This window comes from Cavia porcellus, unplaced genomic scaffold, assembly GCF_034190915.1.
Source record: "Cavia porcellus strain 051 isolate PalLab524CR breed Dunkin Hartley unplaced genomic scaffold, mCavPor4.1 scaffold_311, whole genome shotgun sequence".
Lineage (NCBI taxonomy): Eukaryota > Metazoa > Chordata > Mammalia > Rodentia > Caviidae > Cavia > Cavia porcellus.
The window spans coordinates 112,294-124,845 of NW_026947794.1; the positions used below are offsets into that span (position 1 = coordinate 112,294).

At 42.7% G+C, this 12,552-nt stretch overlaps 1 protein-coding gene across 1 annotated transcript in view; it reads right to left on the reverse strand.

Moving 5' to 3' along the window:
- Nucleotides 1-297, reverse strand: part of LOC100725331 (rap guanine nucleotide exchange factor 2-like) — a 63,339-nt gene extending 63,042 nt beyond the window's left edge. The window contains 2 exon segments of the mRNA XM_063244590.1: nucleotides 217-261; nucleotides 263-297. Coding sequence (XP_063100660.1) covers nucleotides 217-261; nucleotides 263-282 — 65 coding nt within the window. The 5' untranslated portion in view covers nucleotides 283-297.
- Between the last annotated feature and the right edge of the window lie 12,255 nt (nucleotides 298-12,552).

Below are 12,552 nucleotides of genomic sequence, written 5' to 3' on the forward strand. Positions count from 1 at the left end.
TTGCAAATCTAAAAGATGACGAATTAACACATACAGAAACCTCAGTCCACAACTGCACACGCATTTCCTTTATTTAGAGAAACATCGGCCTAGGCTCATAGCCCAGCATCCAGCACAACTCTTGCTCAGCACCTGCAGGGCCCTGGCTCCACCCCGAGCACCCCACCAGCTGGCCAATCTGTCCCATGTGTACCGTTAATGATGTGTCATATCTGGCAGTCATCCACCTTCATTCTCATCCTTCATTTCTTGTACTCTTTGTACTCCAAAACTATTTCCCATGCACAGTATTTCTGCTTTTCCATTTGGCTAAGTCACTTCCACAGAACCACTGATAATCACAGACCAGGAGTCCAGCTGGTCAGAAGGAGTGGAAACAAAGAGGAAAAGAACACTGTGGTCACACAGCACTGAACGCCCTGAGTTATAGCCCCAGCACTGCAAAACAAAAACCTTCTGAAAGCACTATCAGTGTACCATATGGAATGCGATACGTAATACAAAATAGAACAATAGGACCTGGAGTATTGTGACAAAATGTATCTCACAATTCTTGATGGATTATTATTATTGATTTTATTATTAATGTTTTTTCAAGGAAAAAGTAAGACTTGGATTTCCATCTGAGTGTTGTACCGAGAGGCCCTGTGAGCAGAGAAACGTTTACCAACCTCTTCACCATCATTTAGCACGATGGTCCTTGCTCTCTCCACCACAGCAAAAACCATGACAGCACAGAGCTCTCTCCGCACCGACATCGTCATGTTCGCAAAGGCAGGCAGCTGGTGCATGAATTCCAGGAGTTGTTCTGAAAAGCAACACACACTCCATGTCAAAATGACAGCTTTTATTAAAAACAAGCCTTCAGAAAGAATGCTTTACGCTGGTGCGTGCCTGTAACCCCAACTTCCCAGAAGACTGAGGCAAGGGGATTCCAAATTTGAGACCAACCTCGGCAACTTAGCAAAACCTTGATAGCTCAAAATAAAAGAGGTTGAGGCTATGGCACAGCATTGGAAAAAACAGCAGCAACACACACTTTAAATGCTTTAAAGTTCCATCTTTGCAAATGCTTTACAACCCATCTATTGATTCAGTGTAAGCTGAACGTCCAGCACGTTTATATCAGCTGGTCGCCAAGGCCACGGCGATCTCCCCTTGCTGATTCAGTAGCAACAGTTGACATCCCAAATTGTAAAGGCTGTGAAGAAATCACTAAACTTCAACTGGGGACTTCCAATTACACATGAGCTGTGATCTTGTTAACCACATACTAAGAGCTGGTTGAAATGAAATGAAACTCAGAGTTTTCCAGAAGGTCCATTCAGCAGGTCCATTCTGGAGCTTTCTAAGTAGGTAGACAACCAAATCATTTAGTAAAAACAGCTGCTTTTAATGCAAAAATATTCCAGGGGAGATTTTCTGTGGGTCAGGGAAATTTATAAAAATGTGACATTTAAAAATTTACAATATAATATGACAAATATAAACGAGAACGGATACAGCATTCCTTGTCCTGCAGACAGGCAAGAAGAGGAGCTGGTTCCTCTTCCACGGGGGACGTCACACAGGAGCGCAGCTGTGGACACAGCCGGCTGCTGACTCGAGGGCTCCGTGCCTCTCACTCTCAAGACTCCTTACTCCCTAACCACTGGCTCTCCGAATCCCTCATCCCTGGCTCTATGGCATATGTGTTCCTTGTTTCCTAGGGAGGAAACTGGAGCCAGAAACACACCGGAGAGGACTCAGAGCTGCTGCCTCTGAGGCACACGATGAGTTCTACAGCAGGTTGTGAGGGCACGGGGCAGACCTAGGACCTGCTGGCTGTGCCATGTCTGGCACAGGATTAACCCCAGGCAGTTACCTCACTTGCAAGTAACAGAGCATCTGCTTCACTGGATAGAAGTAAGAATCTAATACAAAACACAGCCCTGTCACAAAAGAATCCTCAAGGCATGAGAACTGCAACTGTCACCATGGCAGCTGAAGCACCCACCTTTCAGCAAGCGGCACAGTGCCCTTTCCTTGTCACCCACATAATGGAACTGTCCCTATGCACCTCCTTCTGGAGAAAACTGAGGATACACTGCTAAAGACAGGAAGCTATGTTCCTCGAAGATGCTACCCTTCCAGAAGGACGGAGTGATTGCCTTGGCCCAGCTGGGCATCCTCGAGTCCTCACTGCTCCCCTCCTGCCTCCATGTCGCATCCCCAGCAAGGCTGTGGCCATAGGAAGTGCGACTCCATGAGCAGAACCCAGGAAGCCTGTCCGACAGGTCCGGTTCTTTAGCCTCACCCAGATATATGTATGTGTTAGGCAATCAGTTTATTTTGCAACCAGCACTTTTTCAAAAAAAAGAAGAAAAAATTCAAAACATATGACTCTGAGAAAACAAATTCTGCTCTGTGCAACATTTATTTCTGAAATAAGTAGGTGTGTCTGTGTTCTGCTTCAACATAGATTTAGTCTTGGGGACAGTCACTGCAGGAAATGACCCACACCTATCATATAAAAGGTGAGACATGCCGGCCGCCCTCCCAGGCAGACCCCATACACAACACTTCCCTCCCCCAGGAGCTGCTGAATTTCCATGGGCAACGAGATTCTTGGCTTTGAAGAAAACTCAAGAGTAGAAATTAATCATCTGCCAGGAAGCCTCTGACTCTAACAAGTTGGAGTAACAGAAGTCATTATCACACATCTGACTGGAGATGAAGTACACGGAAAACAAGGGACTCCACCAACATACCACCACCACGTCCCAGCACCTCCTGCAGACATAGGCTTTGCTTTCTGATGGACTCTGCCTCTGCTGGGGGCCCCGGCAGTGTTGATGCCAGTGTCCCCCACTGTCCTGCACTCAGGGTGGAGCTCGGGGAGTGCCCCATGGAGGGCGGTGATTGCTGTGCTCCCCACTGCAGCGCTTCTACCTCGCACAGTCTCTCACTCTGCCCATTGCTGCCAAAGTGTAACCCTTTCCACGGGTCACCCCCTGCCACACTGTCCTGCCTCAGAGGTGCCAAGACATACTGCACCCCTTTAAGTGGTAGTATGGGTGCCTGGTCCCAGAGAGGACAAGTGTGTGCAAGACAGGGTCGTGAAAGCAGTCTGTGATACAGGAGCAGTGACAGGCACTGGAGAAGCCCAACAGGCAGAAAGATCTATGTGCAGTCAGCACAGGTAACAAGAGGGACAGGAAAGGTCCAGCAACAGCAGATGCACATAGTGCTCCAGGCTCCAGTGAAAGGCCAGGAGGGCACAAAGATTTAACCAGGTAGCAGCTGAGAGGGTCTGAGACGCAAGCCTTCAGCAACATCCAGCCACTGCTTCATGGTAATTTCTCCCCAACTTTGTTCCTGGTGGGAGAGAGAGCACCTCAATGGAAGGATTCCCTGCAGCCCATCTCTGAAAACGCAGTCAGTGTAAACCAGAAGCACTTGGCTTACACTGACAGTGCCACAGGGGTCACAAAGCTAAAGGGACCAAGAAGGCTTTGGACAGAACTCTGGAGGGTACTTGGTCCATCATGAGGATGGAGACAGAGGCCGAGACAGGGAGAGGTGAGCGGCACTACCTTTCTATTTAATAACCGATTTACGACATCAGAGGCCTATGTTGGTTTGAGTGATTCAGTTTCCTATTAAAAATTTTTACTAAAGAAACACTCTAGTTTTTGGTGGCACATGAAGCCAGGAGAAAAGGAACTGCGAGATCAAAGTTCTCATCTACCTTAATATTTCAAGCCTTCAAAACAATACATGTTACCGCCACTTGGTAAATGAGTCTACACAAGGACCACGAAGTCCCTTCTTGAATGGATGGAAACAAATAGATGCACAAGAATCCACCACAGCCTAAAAGGAATTTTTTCCCATGCAGTGGCCAAAAATACAATTATATTACTAATTCCATGTGTTCACCTTAAACACTGATGCGTGCACATGCACACACACACACAATCTCTCCTCCTCATCTTAGGGGGTAAAGGGAGTGGGTGGGAGGAGGCATCCACAAGCAGGCCCTGGGTTCTTTTAAAGGGCGTCTGCCATAACCGACACTGGCAGGTACCTCGGGGCTACCAAGAGCTACAGGCGCTCTCGCCTGGCCCTTTTTAACTGTACTAGAACACATTTAGTGCTGTTTACACTCCTTGCAGGGAACTAGAATATGTGTGTAATACATCTTGGTTCCTTTTTCTCATTGCTCTCCATTCCTTATTTTTTTTTCTTTTGGTTCACATTTCCTTGTTTTTTTTTTTTCATAGAAGATGATCTTTATTGGTGCATTTTAGCTATGCGTAATGACTGCATTCATAATAGGGAATTTGTACCCGTATCTGAAATAACTTCACTCTTTTTCCCCTGTTCTGTTACCCTCCCTTCAGTCTTTCTTCTCCTTCTTGTTGACAAAAGCTTTGTTTCCATTTTTCCTTCACCCCCCTTTTCATTAGGGGAAATGGTCTGTATTTCTCTTTCTTGGTTGGACCCTCTAGTTTTGGTATCAAGGTAATGCTTGCTTCTAGGAATAAATCTGGGAATACCGTTCCCCTTTCAGTTTCACTAAGAGTTTGGGAGGTAATGATATTAGGTCTTGTCCAAATATCTTGCAGAATTCAGCCATGGATCCATCAGGACCTGTACTTAGATTTGTAAGTTTTTAATTATATCCTTGATTTCAATCACTGTTATTGGTTCAGTTAGACTTTTTATATCTTTCTGATTCAGCTTTGGTAATTCTTGTGTATCCAAGAATCTGTCGATTTCTTCTGCATTCTCCATCTTACTGAAATACAAGTTCTGGAAGTGAGTATCTTTGTTACTTTTCTCTCATTGCTGAGACAAAACACCTGATACTTCAAGTTGAGGAAAGATTTATTTAGCTCACGGTTTGTGGAGGTTTCAGTCCATAATCAGCTGGCTCCAAGGTAGAGTGGTGTGGAAGAGGGGCAAGAGTTCATGGCAATAAAAGACAGCAAAAGCAGCAAGAGCAAAAAAGGGCAAAACAAGTCTCTCTCTGTCCCTTTTATTCAGAATGCTGGGATTAGGGGTGGTGCCAATCCAATCAGTGGATTGATTCAGCAATCTCCCAGCATCCTTAATCGTGATTTGCCCTAAAATTCAGGTTGGTTTGTGTCCAGACCCATTCAGCCTACAGCAGTTAGTGTGCTGTCTATGGGCTTTGGGGTCCACTAGGTGGAGTCAGCAGTGGTTATGAGTTTTGAGCTCAGTTAATCCCTCTCCAACATGGTTCCTGGCCAATCGTCCTCTCCTGGGTGATGTCTGAACCTGCACCACTCACCAGCCACTGCAGTGCTCCATTCCCTCTGCTCTTTTCCATTGCTGCGTCTCTCTGTGGAGGCTACTGAGTAGCCAGCATTCACCACAGGACTGCAGGTTTGAGTTGCCCCTCCCACACACTGAGTCTGGGCTCCAGGAGAAGGTGCCAGCTGCCACCTTCTCCTCCTCTGCTGAAGTTTCCCTTTGCTGTCCCGGTGGGCTTCAATCCTCGTACTTCAGATCCTTCCTGGTCCCCAAGACTCACTGCCCTACTTCTTTTTTGCCACGTTGCTATATTCCAGTGTCTGGACACCAAATCTCAGAGGCTCTTTTTTGCTCACCACTTTGCCATCTTCCCAGAAGTCCTCTCCATCCACCTCTTGATCCCTTTTCCCTTTAGGAAAGCTCCAGCCCCCTACTTTCTATCAGCTATCTTTTTCTTTGCCCTTCATTTGTACTTTGGATTTTTCATATAAGGGAGACCATGCAATGTTTAAGCTTGTGTGCCTGACATTTCACATAACATTGTTTCAAGGTACATCCATTTTGCTACACGTGATTCAAACTATCTTTCCTTTGTAGTTTTATTTTGAGGGATATAGACTATGAGATCTTTGAAGTTCTCCTTAGGAAAAAAACACATACTTCACTTGAGTTTAGCCAATTTATTTCTTTAAATAAATGTGCATTTGATAGCAGCAAGTATCAGCATTATCACCACCTATAAGGTAATTGATATTCAAATAAATGGTAATCACTATAGAAATTATACTGATGAGCACATTACAAAGAAAAAAGGGAAGACAAGACAAAAAGTGTTGCTGGGCCTGGTGGCCCACAGTCCGAGCCATGATCTGGACAGTATTGCTTAAACCATGCCCAGGCAACATCATGAGATCCTTGTAAACAGGAGAGGAAGGACAAAAAAAAGGAAAAGGGGAGAAAGAACAAATGAGCAGCTTTGGATTTACTTATCAGAATCAAAGCACAAATTCTGCTTTCCAGAAATCTGGGGAGAGGCTTCTCAGATGTAAGGTGAAAGTCACAGATTTCTAGGAATGACCTATGTGAATACACACTAGTGGCCCACATTCCTCCCACAAGTCTCCCCAGATGAACAGGTTACAGAGCATATGTGTGTCCATGCAAAGGGTCGCTTCTGAATGGGTCCACGCATAAGCAATAGCCTACCAGTGAGTCCATCTGTGAGCCAGGCTGCTCCACTAAGAAGCAAATTAAACCCTTTTAATTTCCCTCTTTCCTTACAACAGAGAGATTTTTTTTAAAAAACAGCAGTAGGCCATGATCAAATAACAAGAGAGTAAAAGCACAATTTTGGAGCCTAAAAGTCAAATGAACACTTGGACCACACCCATGAGAAAGTGAGATTTGAAGGCTTTGCAAGTAAAACTGAGACTCATCTGGCCTCGCCTGCCCCTGGTCGCAGCCCTTGCTCCACACCGGCCGCTGGCTCCTGTGTAACTTGCTCCTTCAGGATCTCCTCACAGACCTCGACCCAGCAAGGACCCTGGCACCCTGCTCAGTGAAGCTGCCATGAGCTGGCCGAGCGCTCCGTGGAAGAGGCACTTGGCGCTGCTGGATACAGAAGAGCTGAGGGACCATTAATGCATCCCAGTGCTCACCCAGACAGTCACAAACTTCCACAGAGCAAAGGATGTTGAATGAACTTTGCACATCTCACCCAGGTTTTGATTTCCCATCCTCGATTGCTAGTACATGTGCATAATTTAAATGCTTGTCTTACACACACACACACACACACACCCTCCCACATACAATCCCACAAACACAGCCACCTCGTTTTTCTTAAGAACACCTGGGCTCAAGAGGGCTGGGAGCACAGCAGGACCACCAGGTGGTCTGGCTCAGGCAGGCATGGACAAGGGCCCAGAGCTCCGGAGGGAGAGGACTCTCCACAGGCAGCATCCGCACTGTGCCTCTCTACGGAGCAGCCAGAGTGTAGCCACTCTGGTGCACAGCCCCTCGGCCTTGCCTGGGCTCCTGCTGTCCCCACATCAAAGGAGAAGCAGCAACCTCTGCCTGCTATGAGCTAAGGGGACCAGGACCCACAGGAAAGTTACAGGAAGACAGCTTCTCTGGATGGCTGCTCCTGACTTCCTGGTGGTCATAAACTGAGGATGAGGTGACCTGGGGAGGCATTTTCCTAGGGCATTTCCCTCAGAGAGTTACTGTTACACTCATAAGGGCATGAAGTAAAACTGACTTTTTCCAACACTTTTCCAGTAAATACTCATGTTTACACAATGGAGATTAATAAACTTCCTGGAAGCTTCTTGGGCCTGCGTCGCCATCTGCCGGCTTCCATACTCACCAATGTCTTCCTGGGTCCTGTGGATCAGGTCCTTCTCCAGACAGTCCCACACGATGTCCCTGCTCATCAGCAGGTCCGAGGCCCTCTGGATGTCCTCCTCGTCATCCTCATCCTCGGAGTCCACTGCCTTTTCTGGTAACCCGCTCAAGTCCATATCACCAGCTTCACTTTCTGTGGCCTGAAGATAGGCAAAACAATTTTTAAAAGAACTATCTAAGCAGATCAATCTTTGCAGCTCCAAAGAGAAAAGAACAATTGTTCAAAAGTTTGATTTTTCTGTAACTATGTTAAATGGATCCAGCACCTCGCAACTACTCACCAAATGTTATAAAAAAGAATTACTTCAACAAAACACGAGTGATTTTATCTACATGAGTGATTTTATCTATTAAAATTTAAATCAAAATCAGTAATTTTTATCTCAGTAATTCTGACTTCTTACCTGTGTGGAATTTGAAACACAGAACAAAGAAGAAAAGGATAGTATTTGCTTTCACTAAGTTTTTCAAAGAAAATGGTTAAGATAAGGGCCTCAGGGAGATGAACTGTTAACTCTAAGCAATTCCTCCTCCAGAAAAATTAGAGGAGTCTCCTAATGCCAAGAAGACAGGACCACTTTCCCCCTATTAGAAAGTCATAAAATATGAACTGTAAACTAATGGTAACCTGATAATACACAAAACAAGCTCAAACCAAGACCTAGATTTTTTGGGGGGGGTGGTGCTGAGGATTGAACTCATAACTTTGCATTTTCCAGGCAGGAGGCACTTATACGACTGAAGTAAAACCTCCAGCCTGACCTGGGTTATTCTAACAAGCACTCTTGAATTCCAAGTCAAACCTGAAGGCAACGCATCTCACCATCAACTGCTTCCCAGGCAAAGGCAGAGCGGAAAGGACCCCAACGTGTGGACACACTCGTGGTGCCAATTGCAGTCTCTCCTGCCCAGCTGTCTGCAGACCAGATTGCTGTCATTTTAGGTCAACCCACAGCCTTTCCGGATGAGATCAGCAACCTGTAAACTTGCATCATATTGGACTTAGTTAAAATCTTAGTTAACATAAAGACAGATTCACTCCGGGGAGTGAGAATGAACTGAATTAAAAGCTAATGGCATTTCCAACTGAAATACTAAAGTCTGGAAAACTTAACATTAACTTTGTAGAAAATGAGTATTACAAAGTTTTATTAACTTTATAAAATATAGCGAGCAGGCAGGCACCGTCTATCCATGGAGCCCAGCTTATTTGGTACCCTCGCACCGTTTGGGTGCCGTGGAACAGCTAGGCGGGTCTGGGGTGCCTGCATCTGCTTCCCCATTCAGGCTGTGCATGAGGAACTGTGGAGTTCTAAGCAACCAGGCTGGTGCCCACTTTCCCCAGAGCCCAGCTTGTTTGGGACTGTGGAGTTCTAAGCAAGCAGGCAAGGGCCACCAGTTCCAGAGGCCCGGCGGCTTGGGGGAACTGGGTGCCAGAGTCCCAGGAGCTGAGGGCATAGATGTGGATTTCCAACAGACCCTGAGGAAGCTTTCTAATAACACTTGAAACTCAGAAATATAGGAAAATGACAAAACGAAAGACCAAGTTACAATCTCAAACCTCCATCCCATCCCAAGAAGCTTAGGAGCAATGTATAAAGAAGAAAATATATACAATACACCTCAAATATCAAACATAATAGTTAATGAAATAAACAAGAAACTCCAGGAAGCTTTAAAGGTATTCAAACTAGAAATAATTTCCCAGGTAAAAGAAGAAGTGATAAAAGAAATGAAAGAGATACTGAACATATCTAAAGAAAACACAGTTAAAAACTTGGAGGAACTAAACAAAAAGACAGAAGCCCTAGATGAGCAATATAAGAAACAAAGAGAATACATAAAGCAGATGCACAGAGATATACAGGAAATCAAAAATTCCACTGAAAGCTGTAAAAACCACCTCAATGAAAGTGAAGATAGAATCTCAGACCTGGAAGACAAGATTGCAGCTAGTGAACAGGAAAAGAAAGATCTTTTAAAAATAACAAAGAATCAGGAAATAACAATTCAACCACTGCAAGATGACTCAAAAACAACGTAAGTTTGATAGGGATTAATGAAAAAGAAGGGGGTGACATAAAGGACGTCAAGAAAATATTTAGAGAAGTAATAGCTGAAAATTTCCCAAGTGTGAGATTGGAAACCAACATCAGGTTCACTAAAGCATATGGAACTCCAACTAGTCATAAACAAAATAAAACTACACCCAGACATATAATAATCACCATCCCAGAAACCCAACAAGATTAGATTATTAAAAGCTGTCAGAGAGAAAAGACAGATCACTTATAAAGGAAAACCTATTAAAATCACAGCAGACTTCTCAGCACAAAAAATAAAATCAAGAAGAGGATGGAGTGAAGTATTCCAGATCCTAAAGGAAAATGATTTCCAACCTAGACTGATGTACCCTTAAAAACTGTCCTTCAAAATTGATGGTGAAATAAGATACTTCCTTGAAAAAGAACAGCTGAAGAACTTCATGATCACCAAGACAACCCTGCAAAAAAATATTGAAAGACAGTTTAGATACACTTAGGAAAAAACCACTAAGCAAAGCAGATAATAGAACAGAACAGAAAGATAATGATGCAACAGCAGAAAGATAACACTAAGCCAACATATAACAGTTATAACCATTAATGTAAATGATCTCAGTACTCCAATGAAAAGAAACAGACTGGCAGAATGGATCAAGAAACAAAATCCAACCATATGCTACCTACAAGAAACCCATCTAACCCAGAAGGATAATCAAAGACTGAAAGTCAAAGGATGAAAAACAATACTTCATGCAACAGGAACCCAAAAAAAAGCAGGAGTAGCCTTCCATTTGCAGACAATGTGAACCATAAACCAACAATGATCAGAAGAGACAAAGAAGGTCACTACATACTGGTTAGGGGAATACTTCATGAGGAAGAGATAACTATCTAAAATAAATATGCACCAAATTCCAGAGCACCCTGTTATATAAAACAAGTATTAACAGAAATGAAAAATCAAATTATCAGTAATACATTTGTAACAGGAGACCTTAACACACCATTGATACCAAGGGACAGATTAACCAGACAGAAAATCAGCAAAGAAATAACAGAACTGAATCACACATGGGAACAAATGGACTTGATAGACATATACAGAGTGTTCCATCCATCAACATCAGAATATATGTTCTTCTCAGCAGTACATGGGTCATTCTCTAATAAAGACCATATATTAGCTCACAGACATTTTTAAATAAATGCAAAAGGGTTGAAATTATCCCTTGCATGTTATCAGATCATAGCACATTTCTATTAGAAATTAATTATAAAATATACTGCAAAAATACCACAAACACATGGAAACTGAATAACATACTCTTGAGTAATCAGTGGGTCACAGGGGAAATTAAAGGAGATATTAAACAATACCTACAAGAAAATGAAAATACAGATACAACTTACTCAAATCTGTGGGATGCAATGAAAGTTGTCATCAGAGGAAAATTTATTGCACTGAGTTCCCACATCAGGAAAACGAATGAATACAAATAAATAATATGATGCTACACCTCAAACAGCTAGAAAAAGAAGAACAAGTCAAGCCCAAAGCCAAAACAAGAGAGGAAATTACAAAAATCAGAGCAGAAATCAATGCAATAGAGGCTAAGAAAACAGTCCAAAGAATCAATGAATGAAAGAGATGGTTCTTTGAAAGGATAAATAAAATCGATAAGCCCCTAGCCAACCTTATTTAAAAAGGGGGGAAAAAGCACAAATTCATGCAATAAGAAATGAAAAAGGTAAAATTACTACAGACTCTATAGAAATACAGAAGATCATCAACACCTATTTCGAAAACTTCTACTCTCAAAGGTTTGATAACACAGAAGAAATAGACAGATTCCTAGAAACATATGAATTACTAAAGCTAGGTCAAGAGGATGTAAAACTGCTGAATAACCCAATTTCTGTCAATGAAATTGAAAATGTAATTAAGTACTTACCTACAAAAAAGAGCCCAGGCCCAGATGGATTCACTGCAGAATTCTACAAGAAATACAAAGAAGACTTAATGCCAACACTCCTCAAACTCTTCAATGAAATTGAAAGGGAAGCAATTCTTCCAAAGTTATTCCTGGAAGGCAATATTACTCTAGTACCAAAACCTGAGAAAGACCCAACTAAAAAAGAGAATTACAGACCAATCTCCCTAATGAACACAGATGCAAAAATCCTCAATAAAATATTGGCAAATAGGATGCAGCAAATCATCAAGAAGATTATACACTATGACCAAGTGAGATTCATCCCATGCATGCAGGAATGGTTTAATATATGGAAATCAATAAATGTAATCCACCATATCAATAAAGCCAAAAGTAAGAATCATATGATCATTTCTACAGATACAGAAAAAGCCTTTGATAAGGTCCAACATTCATTTATGATAAGAACTTTACAGAAAGTTGGAATACATAGTCTTTACCTCAATATAATAAAGGCCATCTATGACAAACCAACATCCAGTATCATACTAAATGGCCAAAAATTGAAGCCTTTACTTTAAAATCAGACACAAGACAAGGATGTCCTTTATCACCACTCCTATTTAATATAGTACTGGAAATACTAGCCAGAGCAATTAGACAAGAGAAAAAAAAAGGGTAAAGATAGGGAAAGAAGATGTTAAATTATCATTGTTTGCAAATGACATGATACTCTATATACAAGACCACCTAAACTACAATAAAAGACTCTTAGGTATAATAAATAAATTCAGCAATGTAGTTGGCTACTAAATCAATACTCAAAAATCAATAGCACTTCTATATACTGACAACAAAATCACAGAGATAGAAATAAGAGAAGCCACACCCTTCACACTAGCAAC